Source organism: Mastigoproctus giganteus, unplaced genomic scaffold (assembly GCF_048544385.1).
Source record: "Mastigoproctus giganteus isolate SK-2022 unplaced genomic scaffold, ASM4854438v1 scaffold_15, whole genome shotgun sequence".
Lineage (NCBI taxonomy): Eukaryota > Metazoa > Arthropoda > Arachnida > Uropygi > Thelyphonidae > Mastigoproctus > Mastigoproctus giganteus.
In genome coordinates, this window is record NW_028328292.1 from 8,440,113 (window position 1) to 8,461,431 (window position 21,319).

The following is a 21,319-nucleotide window of genomic DNA, read 5'->3' on the forward strand; positions in this document are numbered from 1 at the left end:
CGATGTTTTGAGCAATACCTCAAATTCATCAAATTTATTTACTAAACTCCTAGCATTGGTGTACACGCAAGTATACCTGCACCTGTTTCTATTCTTAGCTACCCTAACACAACCCATGTGTTTACTTGTACTGCAATGGCTCCCAGCAGTCTCTGAAATACCATGCATCTTGTTTTTCAGGCTTCTGCTCATTCTAATAGAAGCAGTGCAAGAATCTCTTTCACCTCTGCCAGTGGCTACTGTCAATCTATTGGTCTTTGTCTCCCCCCAAGCTAGCAGTTTTCCGACCCACCTAACACTGCCTCGATAGCATCAGCAAATATTCTTGCACCCTTTCTATTTAAGTGTATCCCATCCCTGTAGAAGCAATCTCTCCTGTTAACAAGTACAGTCCAGGCTGAAAAAAATTCTACCCCTTGAGCCTTGCACAATCTTTCCAGGGCCGAATTGATCGACAAGGCTCTCATCATATACTCCCTCCTATCGTGTCTGGGCAGAATTGCAGACACTTTCAATTTCAACCCTAATTCTTGGCTTTTGTTCAACAGTGACCTGTACTTGTTAAGTAATTCTGCCGGTAGAATCATTACATCTGGTACTGTCAGCTTCAACAGCTTGTCTCCATCTCAAATTATTTAATTCCAGAGATGTCAAAAGCCAGAATGGGCTGCCAGGAAAACAGCCTAAACAAGCCTGTATTTCTTTTCCAATTCCTCTTTTCTGTAACTCATGGCAGTAGTCCAGACTCCCTACGCAATGTTCAGAACCAGGTTAGCTGACTTCTTCCCCCTACCCCAGTGCCCACCAACTAGTTTATAATCTGTACATTCAGCAAACACTAATACTTGTGTTTTGCCCTCAGCACTAAAATCATCTACACTAATTCATTTAGTGTGACATGGCAACATGTTGCATTATAAAAGAACAAAATAGCTGCATAGTTACACAACTAACAGAACATTAAATTTTAGAATTGAAACTGATACCAAATGATAATGAAACTGAAATAAAATAACTGCATGAATATCAAGTGAACAAGAATGCTGCACTCTGAAATTGGAATCGAAATGAGTGTGATTGCTTGGAGGACTGTTGTCCTCTAGATCAGTTTGGACCCAAATTATTTGGACTGCTGACTCAACAGCAGATCTCAAATCATGTGGAATAAATACATGAATTAGGAGGAGTTAAAAGGTACTGGAAGCTTCAGTCCTGCAGATGCAAGTATACTAGTCATGAGCAATAGTTTTAAATGTGCTGGAGGATTACTGTCCTCTGTGATGATCCAAAGTTTAAAAGAACGTGTTTATTCTGTGAAATCGTACCATAGAAATTCTAAAATAGTGATAAGTGAAGAATTTTCCAAACTTGATCATGTGCTGTATTTGAAAGTTTGTAAAAATATGCAAAAAAAAGGACTGCTTTTATGTGTTAAGAAAGCCATTTTTAAGCTTAACATATCTTTCTCAATGGCCATAAAGATTTTTGAGTTTATTAAATAATAAAAGTTTAGTTTCTATTATAACGTGTATACAATTTTCAGAGAACCTAAAGTAAAAAAAAAAAGGTAAGCAGCAGCCATTATCAATCCACTGCAGGATGGATGCCTCCTCAATAATTCATATTGAGAGAAATGGACCATACTCTGCCATGCTGGTCCAATGTTGACAGATTGACCATATTTAGCAGTCAGGAGTGCGAACTCCGGTTTACTCAAAGAGCGTGTGCTACTGCACTCCCACTCCTGGCCACTCAGCTACCATAACTTTTTGTGTCAACCTTTGTTATATACTTTACACACTTTTTCCCTTTATATACATTCTCTATAAAATTAAATAAAAATGAGGACCCCACATCTTAAGCTGAAATAAACCATATGGAATTTTTTTTCTTAGAAAAACAAATGTGTAATTGGAATATTTAATTCAACACACCAAAAGAAACTGACACAATTGCTGTATCATTTATCTTTGCCCATTGTTTTCTATGATAATGCATGATGTAGTAAGATGGCTTGTCAAGCAACTGATGGAATTGGAAAATGTAAGGGCATTCACCATACTCCCCTGATGTGTTGATTCGAAGGTTCTTTTAACCCTCGAATCATAACATCAGGAATCCCCATGATTTTGACCAAACCCCAAAATGAAAAAATCTCTTTAAGATGGACAGAATATATTTTATGCCATAGACTGGTTTCTTGCAGATGCCAATAAAAATTGTTGTGTGGATGGAATTTCTCAGTTACTGTGGGTATCAGAAAAGGGTATATATAGATGGGTAGTGATTTTATACTAAAGGAGTATAATCAGTAATTAATAATAAATTTAAATTGTACTTTTTTTGTCATTACCACATTGTCACACTTTTCTTAAACCCTCATACAACCTAGTTAGACTATCATAATGAAGAAAGTTGATGTTACCTAACTTTCTTTTTTATTTTATTATTATTATTTCAGCTACTCGGCTACAAGGCGCCGTCCAGTTAATGATTTATGATAAGTTACTCAGGGTGAAACCTATTGGAGAAAAACAGTCTACTCAAGTAAGTTGTTTTAAATATGTATGAATGCCACATTATCACTTGGGTGTTGAGGGGGACAGTAAAAAAAATTACAGTTACACTCTGGTAACTGTAATTTTTTTACTGTTTTTCTGTCCAATTTCATTGACAAGGCTATGAAATGTACAACAGCAAAAAAAGGCATAAAACAAGGCATGGGGAATATTGGGATATTCCTGTGATATCCTATCGCGGATAAAATAATAGCATCTAAATGTACATGTGCTACAGCATGTCACATCGAACATCAGAGCCAAAAGGAATCTTGGATCTGCTTCGCGTTTTCTGTCACCTGGCTAATAAATCCAAGTTCCAAGATTGCCTAAAAAAAAATCTGGAAAATCATGGGCAAATATACATTGCATCCTTCATCAATCCTAGAACATAATGTATGTACAGTTACAACTCCAATTGCAATTGTCAATGCTCTAGAGGAAGCATTTTCTCAAATATCTGCAGAAATATCTTACCCTTCAGAGTTTCTGGCCTTCAAAAAAAAAAAAAATAATAATAAAATAATAATTATAAAAAAATATAACCATTAAGACTGTCCTCTAATTGCTTTGATGCCTACAACTGGCTAGTCACAAAAAATTAACTTAAAACAGTTCTCTGTCTCTTCCTTCCTAGCCAAGTACTGTTGGGTAAGACAATGGCCATTACGAGATGATTAAACATCTTTCATCAAAATCTTTGGATTGTCTTGCTCTTTTTGTATGACAGAATTTGTCTTGCATTCTAGTTTCCAGACTCTTGGCTTAAGACAATTGTTGTCCATACCTTCCCTAAACCAGGAAACGATCCAAAAATCCCAGAAAAACTGATGTCTTATAATTCTTACTAGTTATTGACCTTCTTTCCAGGACTCAGTGGTTTCTAAGGAAGAAGTCAGTTGAGTTGGAATAAATGGTTAGATGTTACAATTTATTCCAACCAGGAACATCTATTTGTGATGCTTTTCTCAAACAAGAACACTTGGTGTGTATTTTTTTGATATGGAAAATAAAGTTGCGGTCCATTTTAAACTTGATAAAATAAATAAATTGGTAACCAAAATTTTAAAATTATGCTTGTGTGCTTTTTTCAACTTAGTATTCTATTTAATGTAAACCATTGGAAGCCTATGGACTCCAATATGTATTCAGCAGTATTTCTTAATTCAAAATCGACAACAAATTATAAAATAGATTATTTGGAGAGCAGTGAGACATACGATGCAAGAAAGCAAGCTTATGCAGCATCAGCCAAAAAAACCTCCCATTTCACCCATCTGTTCACTCCAAATGCTTGTCCAACTTAGCCTAAATTTATTTACCCTATCAGCTTCCACAAAAAACAAGAGACGGAAGTCCGCTCCAGCAATCAACCACCCGCTGGCCAAAGGCAAATTTCCACACATCTACTCTAGTATTAGTATTAGTATTAGTAACGGCCGCATGGTGCAAGAAAGCCTATGGCTTATGCTGCACCAGCCAAAAAAAAAAAAAAAAAAAAAATCCGAACAAAACAATGATAAAAACAAAAAATAAATAAGTAACTAAATAATAATAATTAATAAATAAAAAAAATAATAAATAAAAAAAAAATAATAAAATAAAAAATAAATAAAAAGGAAATTAAACCTATCATCCTATGCGCTTCCCTTACCCGAAAGTACTATCCAGATGACCTTTGAATTTCCCCAAACTGTCGGCCTCTACCACCCATGAAGGCAACTTATTCCAGTAATTTATAACTCGCTGGCTAAAATAAAACTTCCTGCAGTCCAATCTAAACATTTCCCCCCGTAACTTGAATTTATGTCTACAACTGTCTTTCCTCAATTTCAATCTATGGCTCCTCAGGTTCTTTATCTGAGCAAGAGGAAGAATCCCATCAACATTGAGCTTGCTCAAACCGTTCAAGGCCTTATACACCTCAGTCAGATCACCTTGCATGTGCCTGGTCTCCAGGCTCTGCAATTTGCAGAATTAAGTTCTGTCTTGTGAGCACCCCCTCATTCCTCTCACCAATCTTGTTGCCCTTCTCTGCACTCATTCCAGACACTCCACATCCTTCCCAAAACGAGGCCACCAGACCTGTACATACACAGTATTCAAGGTGTGGCCTGACCATTGCCTTGTACAATGGCATAATCACCTCCTTGTTCCTACTAGCAAAACTCCTATATATCACCGACAAGACTCCATGACCTGCTGTTGAAGCCCATCTGCACTGCTCAGTGAACTTCATATCTGGTTGCACAATTATCCCAGGTCTCTTTTACTCTCCACCTCCCTGAGCATAGCACCACACCATTGGTACATTTCTCATGGGTTACTGCTACCCATATGCAGTACTTTGCATTTGTCAATGTTAAAGTTCAGTTGCCACTTCTCAGCCCATCTGCCAAACTCATCCAGATCCAGTTGTAGCAGCATACATCTTTACTGTCATTAACAACCCTGCCAACCTTTGTATCATCTGAAAACTTGGACATTAAGCCTAATATACCTTCATCAATATCATTGATGAATACACAAAACAACAATAGGCCCAGCACCAAACCCTGGGGAACTCCACTAATGACATTAGTCCACAAAGAGCAGTGTCCATTGATTACCACTCTCTGTCATCCCCCCACTCAATCATTCTCCCCCATCCATTGTAGCAATCTGCCCTCAATGCCACACTGCTCCAACCTGTACAGCAGTCTTCCATGTGCAATCATATCAAAAGCTTTTCTGAAATCCAAGTATATGATATCAAAATTATTTTTTGCATCCAGTTCCCTTGTGACCACATCATAGTATCCAATCAAATCAGGCAGACAAGACCTTCATTTAACAAACCCATGCTGTGCCTTAACTACTACTGCAGTCTTATCTAATTATTTATCATCATCTGAAGCTCTTCACAAAAATAATTACAGTAATGATTGCAGTAAAAGAAACCCTTTCCAATGTATCACGTTTTGCCAATTGCATATTTGAAAGTTTATAGGAGATCATATGTAGTGGCTTTCCTTGAAATAGAATAGTGTGGACAGTAGTTTCTTTTTAATCCATAGGATTGTACTTGTTGTACATTTTAGAAAATGGAATAAACTCTAATAATGCCACTTCACTCTGGGCAACAAGTGAACTAGAATGGCAGTCCATTCTAGGATATTTATGGGATATTTATTGACTCAATCAATAAATAGGAGAGCCATCTATGTGGTACTGTGCACCTGTGAAAAATGAAAGTTTGAAAAAAAGTGGCACATGGCATCTATAATTGTACATAATTGTCTGTGAAAACCATAAAATATTGCTTAAAAGCAACTTGAGTAAAATTAGGTCTTTATTTAAGAAGGTAGAGAAAGTTTCAGTTATTAATCATAAAAAGGGGGGGGGGTGCAAAACTTTTGTAATGAGTCACCTTACAGGTTCTGAATAACCAAAGTCATTTTATACTTTTATAATGCAGTAATTGTTGTTATTTTTTATATATTTATTTATCTTTTCACTGATTAACAAAATTATATGAACTCTAAATACAGAATATTATTTTCATATTACTAGCATCTTTTTTTTTTTCTTTTTTTTTTTTGAACATATAGTATCATAACATGGATTTTTTTGGCCATAACTTTAAAAGCAAATGGCATAGAAACAAATTTTCTCATTGAATTTTTTTTCTGTTAGTAAAAGATAGTATAATCTTTGAGAATGGTTAGGTCATCAAACACGGACATTGTAGGAATATTGAAAACAGCCCCACTTAGACATAAGGGATGCAGACTTTGAATATGATGAGCACAATGTGTACAGAAGGATAACAGGTGAGGAGGAGTTATGTATGTTCTTAGTTTAAAAGCATATGGAATCCAAGGCAGTGCACCCAGTTGACATGAGTGTCCAGCACAATGTTGAGTCAGTTTGGTATGACATATTCACTTGGAAAATAAAATGAGAGTATGAGTGTGTTATAGGCATAATGATTGTGATGAATATAACAAACACTCTACAGACAAATAGAGTGATCTAGCAGATCAGAATAACTTTTTTAATATTGACTGGAACTTGTGGGTTGGTCACTCACACAATAGCAAGAGATTTCTGGATTTATTGGATGACAGGTTTCTACACCAGCATGTTAGAGAGACAGTGAGAGAAAGCAGTACTCTTGATTGGATTATCAGGGGATAAAGGAACTAGTGAATTAGTGGCAATGATCAGAGGGTATTGATATGGGATCTACTTAAAGATATAACTACTATCAAATGAAAAGGTAGAGGAACATTTTGCTTACCTAAAGGTGAGTACAATGGTCTCAGACTGTTTTAAAAATTCTATTTTGTGAGACCAAATGATAATGTCATGTGCATATCTAAATGGGAAGCATTGAGAACTAATTATAGAAGCTACTAGGCTTTTTCATACTGAGATGCTGTTCTAGTCTAAGACCTAAATGGATGACAGATGAATGATGAGACTAGTGGCAAAAGAAGAAAAATATGTGGAAAGCATATAAGTTATTAGGAAATACAGAATCTTACAGTGAATATGAACTAGTCTGCAATGAAATAATGAAGGGTATTAGGCAAGCTAAGGCAAATTGGGAGAAGTTTCTGGCAAAGAATGCAAAGAAAGGCAGAAAGAAAAAAATGCTAGAAGGAAAGGGATGAATTATATTGGTCCACTAAATATGAATGGTATAATTGTTGATGATTCTGTTCAGGTTGCTGACAAACTAAATAGATATTTTTCATTGCATCTACATTCACATGTGAAGAACTTTTTAGAGATGAGGATGCCAAAAGTATATGAAATTCTAATGGTGTTAAATGATTTTGTGATAACTAAGAGGAAAATGGTAGAGAAATTGTTGAAGCTAAAAGTAAATAAGGCACCTGGAGCAGTAAATGTGATCTATCCAGTTGTATTAAGAGAGGTAGCAATAGAGGTTACCAAACCTTTAGACATAATTAGCATTAGCATTAGTAGAGGCATGCAATAAAAGAAAGCAAGCTTATGCAGCATCAGCCAAAAAAAAAAAAAAAAAAAACCCTTCCCATTTCACCCATCTATTCACTCCAAATGCTTGTCCAGCTCAGCATTAAATTTATTTAAGCTATTAGCTTCCACAACAAAAGATGGAAGCCTGTTCCACCAATCAACTACCCTCTGGCTAAAGGCAAATTTCTGCACATCTATTCTACAACTATCTTTTCTCAATTGAAACTGTGCCCCCTCAGGTTCTTAGTCTGATCAAGAGGAAGAATCCCATCAGCATTCAGCTTGCTCAACCCATTCAAGGCCTTATACACCTCAATCAGATCACCTACTCTCCAGGCGCTGAAATTTGCAGAACTTAAGCATTTCTTGGTAAGAGCACCCCTTTGTTCCCCTCACCAGTCTTGTTGCCCTTCTTTGTGCTTGTTCTAGCAACTCTACATCTTTCCTGCCTCCAGACCTGTACACGGTACTCTAGGTGTGACCTGACCGTTGCCTTGTATAACGGGATAATCACCTCTCCGTCCCTGCTAGCAAAATTCCTATATATCATTGACAAGACTCCATGACCTGCCCTGGCAGCCCGTCTACACTGATCAGTGAACTTCATATTTGACTGCACAATTACGCCCAGGTCTTTTTCACTTTCCACTTCTCTGAGTGTAGTACCACAGATTTGGTAAGTTTCTCTTCAGTTATTGCTACCCATATGCAGTACTTTGCATTTGTCAGTGTACTGCATATGGGTAGTGATTTCTTCAGTGCCACTTCTCAGCCCATTTTCCCAACTTATCTAGATCCAGTTGAAGTAGCAAACTGTCTTTACTGTCGTTAACAACCCTGCCAACCTTTGTATAATCTGCAAACTTGGACATTAAACCTGATATACCTTCATTAATATCATTTATAAATATACAAAACAACAATGGGCCCAACACCGAACCCTGTGGAACTCCACTAACAACATTTGTCCATGAAGAGCAGTGTCCAGTGATTACCACTCTCTGTTGTCTCCCACTCAACCATCCCTTTATCCATTGTAGCAGCTTACCCTTAATGCCATACCTCTCCAATTTGTACAGCAGTCTTCCATGTACAACAGTATCAAAAGCTTTCCTGAAATCCAAGTATATGATATCAAAATTATTTTTGGCATTCAGTTCCTTTGTGACCACATCATAGTATCCACTCAAATTGGTAAGACGAGACTTCCCTTTAACAAACCCATGCTGTGTCTTAACTATTACTGCAGTCTTGTCTAGATGATCCTGCAATGCTTCTTTAACCAGTGATTCCATTATTTTCCCCGGAACACAAATTAAACTAACAGGTCTGTAGTTATTTGTGTCACCTTTGAATCCCTTTTGTGAATTGGTGAAAGATTTGCATGGGGGTTCATTGGAGGTCCCCATGAACCCCATGGTTTCATGGGGACCTCCCCTGAGTCCAAGGAAGCTCTCATAATTATGGCTAAGGTTTGCTTACTTCCTTTGCTGCCTCCTTTAATATAACTGGATAGATCCTGTCCACCCCAGGTGCCTTTCTTATGTTTAACTGCAACAATTTCTCCTCCACTTTGCTTTCAGTTATTACAAAATCATTTAGCTCCCTGTCAGCGTTTGATAAACTTCTGGCATTCCTCTCATTGAATGACTTCTCATGTGTGAATGTAGATGCAGAATACTCATTCAGTTTATCAGCTACTTGAGCTTCATCATCATAGTCATTCCATCTATGTTAAGTGGTCCAATCTGATTCATCCCTTTCCTTCTAGAATTTACATAAGTAAAGAACTCTTTGCTGTTTTTCTTTGCATCTTTTGCCAAAGATTTCTTGTAATCTGCCTTTGCTTGCCTAACCTCCTTTGTGACTTGATTACAGACTAGTTTATACCTGTCATAGGATTCTGTGTCACCTGATACTTTATATGCATCCCATACATGTTTCTTCTCTGCCACGAGCCTCATTAATTCATCTGACATCCATTTAGGCCTGAACCTTGAACAGTATTTCTTAGTTGGAATGAAAAGCCTAGTAGCCTTCAAAATTAAGTCCCTGAAGGCTTCCCATTTAGAATTCAATGTTGGTAACATCATCATCAGTTGACCCCACTGTACAGAATTTAAAAACTGTCTGAGACCCCTGTAGTCACCTTTATGAAAACAAAATCCCTTTCCTTTAGCCTTGATGGTAGTTACATCTTTAAGTAATTCCCACATCAGTACATTGTGATCACTGTCACCCAGTGGTTCCTTTATCTGCAAATTCTGAATGCATGAATTATTACTGCTGATAATCTGATCAAGAGTAGCAAAGGCAGATTACAACCAGAGGGAATACCCTCTGGTTGCCTCTCGAACATATTGTTGTATAAAAAAGTCACCCAATAAATCCACAAGAGTCTTGCTAGTGTGCGAGTGACCAATACACAAGTTCCAGTCAATATCTGGAAAGTTAAAATCCCCCATTATAAGACATTCTGATTTACTGGCCCACTCTATTTCTCTGCACAATTGCTCATTATACTCATCAGATATGAGATCATCCTTGGATTCTGGGGAGGTTCCTATGTGTGCAAGTGTCTTCCTGGTTCAAAAATGGGGATCAAAAGGCGAAATATAATTATGGATATTTTAGCTAAAAGGCATTTCTTGGCTAGAGTCTTAGACTACAAAGGAGTTTAAAGTATGGGTTAGTGCAATCACATCATTTTTATGCATAGTAAACTACCAAGGTAGATGAATTAGCATCATTTTAATTATACCTTCACAACGAGTTGCCATGATTTTGCACTACCTCGAATAAGTAACACTTCACCAGTGCAGAAGACTTGTCTGCTGAGAATAAGTAACAATTGTCTTCTCCATTGGTGAAGCATTACTTGTTTGAGGTAGTGCAATATCATGGCAACTTGTTATGATGGTATTCACAATATGAGATATAATGAAAACGATGCCAATTCGTCTACCTTGGTAGTTTGCTATATATAAAAATGATGTAATTGCACTAAACCCATATGTCAGTAAACTCCTTCGTAGTCTAAGGCTCTCACCAAGAAATGTCCTTTAGTTTAAATTATTGCACACCATCAGACCTCTTTCATAGTGAGAAGTTATACTACATAACTGGGTTCTCACTATTTCAATGCTGGGGTACCTGCCCACCCACTGAAGTGAGGTTGCTTCTAGGTGCGTTTTTTATAGGTTGTCTTTGCCAGAAGTTCTATTGTTTGGTAAGACCATTTATTAATTTATTTGAGTTATTTTTTCCTGCTGATACTAGTAGTTGTTAGTGTGGGATTGTTGAGTGCTGTTCGACACAAAAATATTTATTTTATTTTTAATTTTTTGGAATTTTATCTTCATGATGGCTAGTTTATTATTATTATTATACATTTATTGTAAACGAATTCTCTTGATAAATAAAATTGTATTGTATTGTAAAAAAAAATTGTATTGTATTGTATTATTAGCCGTATGGTGCAAGGAAGCCTGAGACAAAAATATTAAGCCTGAAATAGTAGGAAGATTTTGGAGGACTATTTTAATAGATCAATATCTGGTAGAAATGTCTGATATGCCTTTGCATACTGAATTAACTAAATATGGAAAAGTAGTTAAAGTCGAGGGCTAATGTATGCCAAGCGACCGGTCTAGTCTGGGAAAATAGCTGTAACCACTGATATGAAGAAACCAGCTCCTAATATTGTCTATGTTGTGGGTTATTGCCTCCTACAGAATTATAGAGGGGGTGGAATGAGTTTGCCTGTGATGTGGAGTGTAGGAGCATGAAGCAGCTTTCTGTACATGAATAAAATGTTTAAACTGTAAAGAAACAGTGCACACTCTTAGTGATCATAAAGCAGTTATTACATGTTATTACAGGGCGGATGCCCTGCCCTCGAAGGAACTAAATTGAGGGGCCCATCAAGCTCTCAGCTGCCCACATCAACGCCAGAGCTTGCACTTGTTCATCACGCAACACAGCGGCAACCCCCGAGGCAGAATGCGCTGGTCCCACAGGAACTAGTAGTTGTTGGTGACTATTGTCAGGGAAACATGCTTTGTAAAAAGGATAGGTGGAACAGAACCAAAGGTTGATGACGTTGTAGAGCAGATATCATCTTTTAAGGGCACAAAAGGTGATATAGTTGTACACATTGGCACTTATGATATTAAGAGTAGGAGACCGGCAGAATTACTTAACAAGTATAGGTCACTGTTGAAAAAAAGCCGTGAATTAGGGTTGAATTTGAAAGTGTCTGCAATTCTGCCCAGACACAATAGGAGGGAGTATATGATGAGAGTCTTGTTGATCAATTCGGCTCTGGAAAGATTGAGCAAGGCTCAATCTTTCCAGATTGAGCCTTGGGTAGAATTTTTTTCAGCCTGGACTGTACTTGTTAACAGGAAAGACTGCTTCAATAGGGATGGGATACACTTAAATAGAAAGGGTGCAAGAATATTTGCTGATGATATCGAGGCAGTGTTAGGTGGGTCGGAAAACTGCTAGCTTGGGGAGGATTTGTTTTTGTTGTTATTTGGTTTTTAGGAGCATTAGCAACTAAGGCCATATTGCTCTGGTCATTCCCTGACCTTTCCGCATCCTCCGTATTTGGTGGTGACGGGCTCAAACCCCGGTCTAATCAAGAAGCGTGTGCTACGCACTGCTGCTCCTTCCCACCTGGCTACGGAGGCGCCGTTTGGGAGGATACAAAGACTAATAGATTAACAGTAGCCACTGGCAGATGTGAAAGCGATTCTTGCACTGCTTCTGTTGCAATGAGCAGAAGCCTGAAAAACAAGATGCAGGATATTTCGGAGACTGCTGGGAGTCATTGTGGTACAAGTAAACACATGGGTTGTGTTAGGGTAGCTAAGAATAGAAACAGGTGTGTGTATACTTGCGTGTACACCAATGCTAGGAGTTTGGTAAATAAATTTGATGAATTTGAGGTGTTGCAAAGGGCATCAAAGGGGGATGTTGTTGGGATATCATAGACGTGGTGTCACACAGATATAAGGAATGCAGAATTGGAATTTGGGGAGTACAGCGTCTACAGAAAGGATAGACAGGAATAGGAAGGGAGGAGGGGTTATGCTATTAGATAAGAAACACATAAAATCCAAGGAAGTGAAGCCAGTCGACATCGCTGGACAGTGCAGTGTCGAGTCAGTTTGGTGTGACATAAGCATTAGGGGATCAAAATTGAGAGTAGGAGTGTGCTATAGGCCTAATGACTCTGATGAGTATAATAAGAAACTGTACAGGGAAATAATTGGCCTCCGTAGCCGAGTGGGCAGGAGCAGGAGTGCAGTAGCACACGCTCTTTGAGTAGATCGGGGTACAAGCCCCTGACTGCTGAATACGGTCGATCTGCCAACCCGCACTGGACCAGCGTGGCAGATTATGGTCCATTTCCCTCAGCATGAATTGTTGAGGAGGCTTCCATCCTGTAGTGGATTGATAATGGCTGCACTTGACTTTACTTTACAGGCAAATAGACTGGGCCAGTACATCAGAGAGTCTTATAATGGGGGATTTTAATTTCCCGGATATTATTATTATTATTATTATTATTAGCTATATGGTACAAGGAAGCCTGAGGCTTATGCTGTACCAGCAAAAAAAAAAAAAAAAAAAAAAAAAAAAATCTGAGTTATCCTGAGAGAGAGAAAAGTAGAAGGGAATCACCAAGAAAGAGAAGAATTGACTGGAATTTGTGGGTTTGTCACTCACACACTAGCAAGGCTTTTGTGGATTTATTGGATGATTGTTTTCTACCTCAGCATGTTTGGCAGGCAACTAGAGGGAGTAATACTTATGATTTGAATATCAGTAGTGATTCTTCATGCATTAAGAATCTGCAGATAAAGGAACCACTAGGTGGCAGTGATCACAGTGTGCTGAAGTGGGATTTACTCAAAGAGGTAACTACCATCAGGGGTAAAGGGAAGGGTTATTGCTTTCGTAAAGGCGACTACGATGGTCTGAGAGAGTATTTAAATTCTATACAGTGGGACCAACTGAAGATGTTACCAACAGCAAATTCAAAATGGGAAGCATTCAAAGAACTTATCTTGGAAGCTATTAGGGTTTACATACCAACCAAGAAATATTGTTCAAGATTTAGGACTAAATGGATGTCAGGTGAACTAATGAGACATATGGCAGAGAAGAAAAATGCATGGGATACATATAAATTAACAGGTGACACAGAAGCCTATGATAGATACAAGTTGATCTGTAACCAAGTTACAAAGGAGGTTAGGCAGGCAAAGGCAGATTACAAGAAATCTTTGGCAAGGGATGCAAAGAAAAACAGCAGAGTTCTTTACTTATGTAAACTCTAGAAGAAAGGGGATGAATGAGATTGGACCACTTGATATTGAAGGGTCAACTGTTGATGATCCTACTCCGGTAGCTAACAAACTAAATGAATATTTTGCATCGACATTCAAACACGAGGTGTTATTCAGCGAGGGGTATGACAGGACAAATTGTTGAAGATAAACACAAGAAGGCACTTGGGGTGGATGGGATCTATCCAGTTATATTAAAGAAGGCAGCAAAGGAAGTAAGCAAACCTTTAGCCATAATTATGAGAGCTTCCTTGGACTTAGGGCAGGTACCCATAGACTGGAGATGTGCAAATGTGACCCCAATTCACAAAGGAGGATCAAAGACCGACAAAAGTAATTATAGACCTGTGAGTTTAACTTCTGTTCCAGGAAAATTAATGGAGGCACTGGTTAAAGAAGCACTGCAGGATCATTTAGACAAGACTTCAGTTATAGCTTGGACACAGCATGGTTTTGTTACGGGGAAGTCTTGCCTGACCAATTTGATTGGATACTATGATGCAATCACAAAAGAACTGGATACAGGGAATAAATTTGATATTATATACTTGGATCTTAGAAAGACTTTTGATACTGTTGCACATGGAAGACTGCTGCACAAATTGGAGCAGTGTGGCATTGGAGGCAAATTGCTGCTATGGATAAAGGGGTGGTTGAGGGGGAGAAGACAGAGAGTGGTAATCAATGGACACTGCTCATCGTGGACTAATGTTATTAGTGGAGACCCTCAGGGTTCAGTGTTGGGTCCATTATTGTTTTCTGTATTTATAAATGATATTGATGATGGTATATCAAGCTTAATGTCCAAGTTTGCAGATGATACAAAGGTTGGCAGGGTTGTCAAGGACACTACTGACACTATGCTGCTGCAATAGGATCTGGAAAGGTTGAGCAGATGGGCTGAGAGGTGGCAAATGAAGTTTAACATTGACAAATGTAAAGTACTACATATGGGAAACAACAACCCCAGAGCAACGTATCAACTCTGTGGTATTGCACTGACAGTGTTAGAGAATGAAAACGACCTGGGGGTAATAGTGCAGGCAGATATGAAGTTCTCTGAGCAGTGCAGACAGGCTGCAAGAGTAGCTCATGGTGTCTTGTGAATGATATACAGGAATTTTTCCAGCAGGGATAAGGAGGTGATTATTCCCTTGTATAAGGCAATGGTCAGGCCACACCTTGAGTACTGTATACAGGTCTGGAGGCCTCATTTCAAGAAGGATGTAGAGCTGCTGGAATGAGTATAATAAGAAACTGTACAGGGAAATAGAGTGGGCCAGTACATCAGAGAGTCTTATAATGGGGGATTTTAATCCCCCATTATAAGAGAAGGGCAACAAGATTAGTGAATGGAACAAAGGGGTACTCTTACGAAGAAAGGCTTAAGTTTTGCAAATTACAGTGTCTGGAGACTAGGCACCAGCGAGGTGATCTGATAGAGGTGTATAAAGCCTTGAATGGTTTGAGCATGCTCAGTACTGATGGGATTCTTCCTCTTACTCAGTATAATCACCTGAGAGGGCATACATTCAAATTGACAAAGACAGATGTAGGATAGACATGCGGAAATTTGCCTTTAGCCAGCGGGTAAGTTGGTTGGTGGAACAGACTTCCATCCCTTGTCGTGGAAGTTGATAGCCTAAATAAATTTAAGGCTCAGCTGGACAGGTATTTCGAATGAACGGAGGGGTGAAGTGGTTTTTTTTTTTTTTTGACTGATGCTGCATTAGCTTGCTTTCTTGCATCATATGCCTCTGCTAATGCTAATGTCCTTAGAAATTTTATGCTGACACGCTTCACGTCAGCATCCTGAGCCCTTAGTAATACAGATATTACATGTAGAAAGAGACAATGAAACTGAAGTTACTACTGATATCAAGGGAACACAGATTAAGCCAGTGAGCAAATAAGTGAATCAAATGTGTTAAAGTGTGCGAATGTCTCTCGACAGACATCCCGCAGTAAAAAAACAGATCGCTAAAACAGTAACTGACTTGAATGATACGGAGGAAATTAAATATTTTCAGGCGGAATCTGAAGGGGTGGCAGCAGGCAATGTTACGACTATAAGAAGTGATAACAAAGCAATTGAGGGTATAAAGTACCTTCTGCAATTTATACAACACACAAAATTAAGGATATTCTACTGTCAATAAGGGACACTTTAGGTGAATCATGCTTTTTTGTGAATTGATTTGGGGAAGGTAGCTCACCTCAGTTGCTCATGGTGTCTTGTTCTGGTTACTGTAAAACCAGATCAAAACAATTGTTCTGGTTTTACAGTAGTATGTTTCCGAATGTTAACAAATGTTTCTGAATGTTGTAGTATGTTAACAGAATGGTACCCAAGAGGAGCTAGAAGAAAACCTGGAAGACAAAGGCGGAGATGGATAGATGAAATTCATGAGTTTTTGAGTAGTAAATGGATGGCCAGTGCTCAAAACAGAAGGAACTGGAAAGTTGCTGGAGAGGCCTTCATCCTGCAGTGGATTGAAAATGGCTGATGATGATGATGATGTTTCCGAATTGGGGGCATCTCTGTTTCAACTAGGAGCCTCCATACTGGGTTGTATTTATACACATGGTAGTTATTGGCACGCTGAATGTACGGGACTTTGCCCTTGGATACACCCAGTATCATGTTTGAAGAATTACGTTATTGTTTGGCATTAAAATTTTATTTATTCAGGAAAGTCATTTTTAAAATATTGTTCAAATACGAAAATTTCAAAATATATTCAAATGTTAAGTTTTTGGAGAAAGAAATGCCAGGGGGTGGTGGGGATATCATAATCTTGCCACCCATTATAGGAAAGTTTAGTAACCTTCAAAGAGATGTAGAAGGCAGGGTGGTCTGTATAGATGGGAAATTAGACATGCATACAAATATGTTTGAACAATGTCTACGTGCCAAATGCTGCCCCAGAACAGATATGGGTATTTAACAACTTGCATCCATTTATGTTGGGTGCCCACTGGATTGTTCTTGGTGGAGACCATCAAAGATAAGATGGGCACAGGCTATCTTGCAGGAGGTATGCGGGGTACCTCGGAGTTGAAGGACATTTGTTTGAAGTACGATCTCACTAACGTATGGCGGTTACAAAACCCTATAATACATGGTCCGACTTGGTTTAGAGGCACTGTGAGTACCCACATTGATTTTTTTTTTTTTTATGTAAACCCCAAACACGAGAGGTGTTAGAACCTATAGTACTTAGTACCGTGCTTGGGTTGGAGGTTGAGAAGATGAAAGAAGATATTTGTTGACATTGGACTTGAACTTCTGTAGACTGTAATTTTCAGGAAATACGTATGAAGGAAGTTTGTTCCAGAAAACAGCAGTTGAATGAATAAATAAGGAAGATGAAAAGTTGGTTCTGTGAGTTTGAAGTGGGACAGTAAATGGATGTTGTCTGGTGGCGGCATGTCTTCGGACTCTTTTGAAAGAGAGAGCAGGAATTATAGAAGCTAATTCAGAAGAACAGTGCCCATGGAAGTATCTGTAGAAGAGGCATGCAGCAGAAACAATATCTCTATGAGACAGCGAATGCAGAGATTCTGTTAGAGATGAGTCATTAATTAACCTAACTGTTCTCTTCTGAATGGAATCAAGAAGCCTGAGAGAGAGGTTTTGGGGGCACCACCCCAGATATGGGAACAATATTCCATAGCAGGGCAGATTTGCGATTTATACAGAGTGAATAGCTGTTTGGAAGAAAAGTAACGCCGAGAGTGAAAGAGAAAACCAAGTTTTTTAGATGCAGAGGAAGCAATATTTGTAATGTGCTTGTGTCAAGAGAGATTAGAAGTCAGGGTAATACCCAAAAGAGATATATCATTTTGCCTAGAAATCGGAGTGTCACTAAAGATAAGCATAGGAGCAGAAGAATCCTTTTTGCGAGATATAAGACAAGACTGAGTTTTAGAAGGGTTGAAATCAACTAAGTTGTCTTTGCCCCACTGGAGAATTACCTGAAGATCGGCATTTAAGGAATTGGTAGCAAATTTTCGAGAAGTTGAAGCTGATTGAGTAGGACAAGGTTTCTCAAAATGGAAAGTGGAATGCAATGTGCTATCATCGGCAAAACTATGGATAGGATTTCCAGTCAATGGAAGAAGGTCATTAATATACAAGAGGAAAAGAGTGGGGGAAAGAACTTAACCTTGGGGGACATCGGCATTAGTGGAGAAGTTAGAAGACAGGGAGCCATCTACCATCACCCTCAGTGAGCGATCAGAGAGAAAACTGGATAACCAATTACTAAAAACATTTGGCAAACCATAAGATGGAAGCTTGTTTAGAAGACTTTGATGCCAAACACGATCGAAAGCCTTTGAGATGTCAAGAGCAACTACTTGTGTTTCACCGAACCTTTCCATTGAATTAGTCCATAAATGGGTAACATAAGCCAGAATATCACCAGTGGATCGACGCTGATGGAATCCATACTGGCGATTGTTGATCAGACGGAAGGTTTCTAGGTAGATTAAAATTTGGCAGTTAATTGATTTCTCTATTACTTTAGAAAGAGTAGAAATAATTGCAATAGGACGATAATTGGATGGGAGGGATTTGTCACCCTTTTTAGGAACTGGCTGGATATGAGCAAATTTCCAAGCAGAAGGAAAAACACCTTTGGAATAAGAAAGTGAAAAAAGGCGGCAAAGAATAGGAGTAAGTTCAGGAGCACAGGTTTTGAGAACAAGTGGAAAAATACCATCGGGACCTGGAGCTTTCTTAGCATCAAGATTCGTCAAAATCCTTCTGACATCCTTTTGACGGAAGACCGCAGGAGGCATTGAATGGAGCGTGTTTGGAATAGTGGGAGGTGTTTTACCAAGATCGTTAATGCATGAGTTGAAAGAAAAATGGGATGCTAGCAGGTCAGCTTTATCCTTGGCTGAAGTGACAACAGAACCATCTGGTTTGGACAGAGGTGGGAGCAGGGATGGGCAAAAGTTGCGGCCAATAGCTTTGGCAAGAGACCAGAATGCTCGGCTACCATTAGGGCAAAAAGCAAGTTTTCTACTCTTAGCCTGTTCAAACTCTAGTTTGGACTGATTAATAACTGCTTTACAATTTTTGCGAGCTTTGGTGTAGGAAGAAAATGAAACTGAAGAATTAGAAACAAGCCAATTACAATATGCAACATTCTTCTCTTGAACAGGCTTAGCACATTTATTGGAAAACCAAGGTTTAGATAAAGGACGAGATTTTAAAGTGGAGTGTGGGATAAAGATTCCATTCCTGCAAGAATAATTTCACTGACACGATCTGAGCAAACATTGAGATCAGAACTTTTGAAACAGTAATCCGACCAAGGAAAAGCAGAAAAGAAGTCTCACAGGTTATCCTATTTTAGCATTAGCATTAGCATTAGCAGGGGCATATGATGCAAGAAAGCAAGCTTATTCAGCATCAGCCAAAAAAAAAAAAAAAAAAAAACCCACTCCCATTTCACCCCTCCGTTCGTTCGAAATACCTGTCCAGTTGAGCTTTAAATTTGTTTAGGCTATCAACTTCAACAACAAGTGATGGAAGTCGGTTCCACCAACCAACCACCCGCTGGCCAAAGGCAAATTTCCGCACATCTATCCGACATCCGTCCTTCCTCAATTTGAATTTATGCCCTCTGAGGTGATTATTCTGAGAAAGATGAAGAATCCCATTGGCATTGAGCATGCTCAAACCATTCAAAGCCTTATACACCTCTATCAGATCACCTCGCCGGTGCCTAGTCTCCAGACTCTGTAATTTGCAAAACTTAAGCCTTTCTTCGTAAGAGCAACCCTTTGTTCCATTTACTAATCTTGTTGCCCTTCTCTGTACCCGTTCCAGCAGCTCTACATCCTTCTTGAAATGAGGCCTCCAGACCTGTATACAGTACTCAAGATGTGGCCTTACCATTGCCTTATACAAGGGAATAATCACCTCCTTATCCCTGCTAGAAAAATTCCTGTATATCATTGACAAGACACCATGAGCTACTCTTGCAGCTCGTCTGCACTGCTCAGAGAACTTCATATCTGCCTGCACAATTACCCCCAGGTCCTTTTCATTCTCCACCACTGTCAGTGTAGTACCGCAGAGTTGATACGTTGCTCTGGGGTTACTGTTTCCCATATGCAGCACTTTACATTTGTCGATGTTAAACCTCATTTGCCACCTCTCAGCCCATCTGTTCAACCTTTCCAGATCCTGTTGCAGCAGCATAGCGTCAGTATTGTCCTTAACGACCCTGCCAACCTTTGTATCATCTGCAAACTTGGACATTAAACTTGATATCCCATCATCAATATCATTCATAAACACCGAAAACAACAATGGACCCAACACTGAACCTTGAGGAACTCCACTAATAACATTAGTCCACATTGAGCAGTGTCCATTGATTACCACTCTCTGTCTTCTGCCACTCAACCATCCCCTTATCCATAGCAGCAATTTGCCTCCAATGCCACACTGCTCCAATTTGTGCAGCAGTCTTCCATGTGCAACAGTATCAAAAGCCTTTCTAAGATCCAAATATATGATATCAAAGTTATTCCCTGCATCCAGTTCTTTTGTGACTACATCATAGTATCCAATCAAACTGGTCAGGCAAGACCTGCCCTTAACAAAACCATGCTGCGTCTGAGCTATAACTGAATTCTTGTCTAGATGATCCTGCAGTGCTTCTTTAACCAGTGCCTCCATTAATTTACCTGGAACAGAAGTTAAACTAACAGGTCTATAATTACTTGTGTCAGCCTTTGAACCTCCTTTGTGAATTGGGGTCACATTTGCACATCTCCAGTCCATAGGTACCTCCCCTGAGTCCAAGGAAGCTCTCATAATTATGGCTAAGGGTTTGCTTACTTCCTTTGCTGCCTCCTTTAATATAACTGGATAGATCCCATCCACCCCAGGTGCCTTTTTTATGTTTGTCCTCAACAATCTCTCCTCCACTTTCCTCTCAGTTATTACAAAATCATCCAGCTCACTGCCAATGTTTACTTTACCTACATCATTCTCCTTCCTGAATAACTCCTCATGCGTGAATGTAGATGCAAAATACTCGTTTAGATTGTTAGCCACCTGAGCAGGATCCTCAACTGTTGAACCATCAATATCCAGTGGACCAATCTGATTCATCCCTTTCCTTTTCGAGTTCAAGTATGTAAAGAACTCTTTTCTGTTTTTCTTTGCATCCTTTGCCAAGGATTTTTCATAGTCTGCCTTTGCCTGCCTAATCTCCTTTGTGACTTGGTTACAGACCAACTTATATCTATCATAGGCTTCCATGTCACCCATTAATTTGTATGTATCCCATGCATTTTTCTTCTCTGCCACATGTCTCATTGTTCATCTGACAACCATTTAGGCCTAAACCTTGAACAATATTTCTTAGTTGGTATGTAAAGCCT

General features: G+C 38.9%; 1 protein-coding gene across 1 annotated transcript in view; it reads left to right on the forward strand.

Annotated features, from left to right (window-relative positions):
• LOC150074939 (ATP-binding cassette sub-family C member 5-like) overlaps positions 1–21,319 on the forward strand; it is a gene marked incomplete at its 3' end in the record, with an annotated part of 377,014 nt that overhangs the window by 133,285 nt on the left and 222,410 nt on the right. Inside the window, 1 exon segment of the mRNA XM_090389388.1 lies at positions 2,462–2,547. Within this exon segment, the coding sequence (XP_090245514.1) occupies positions 2,462–2,547 (86 nt within the window).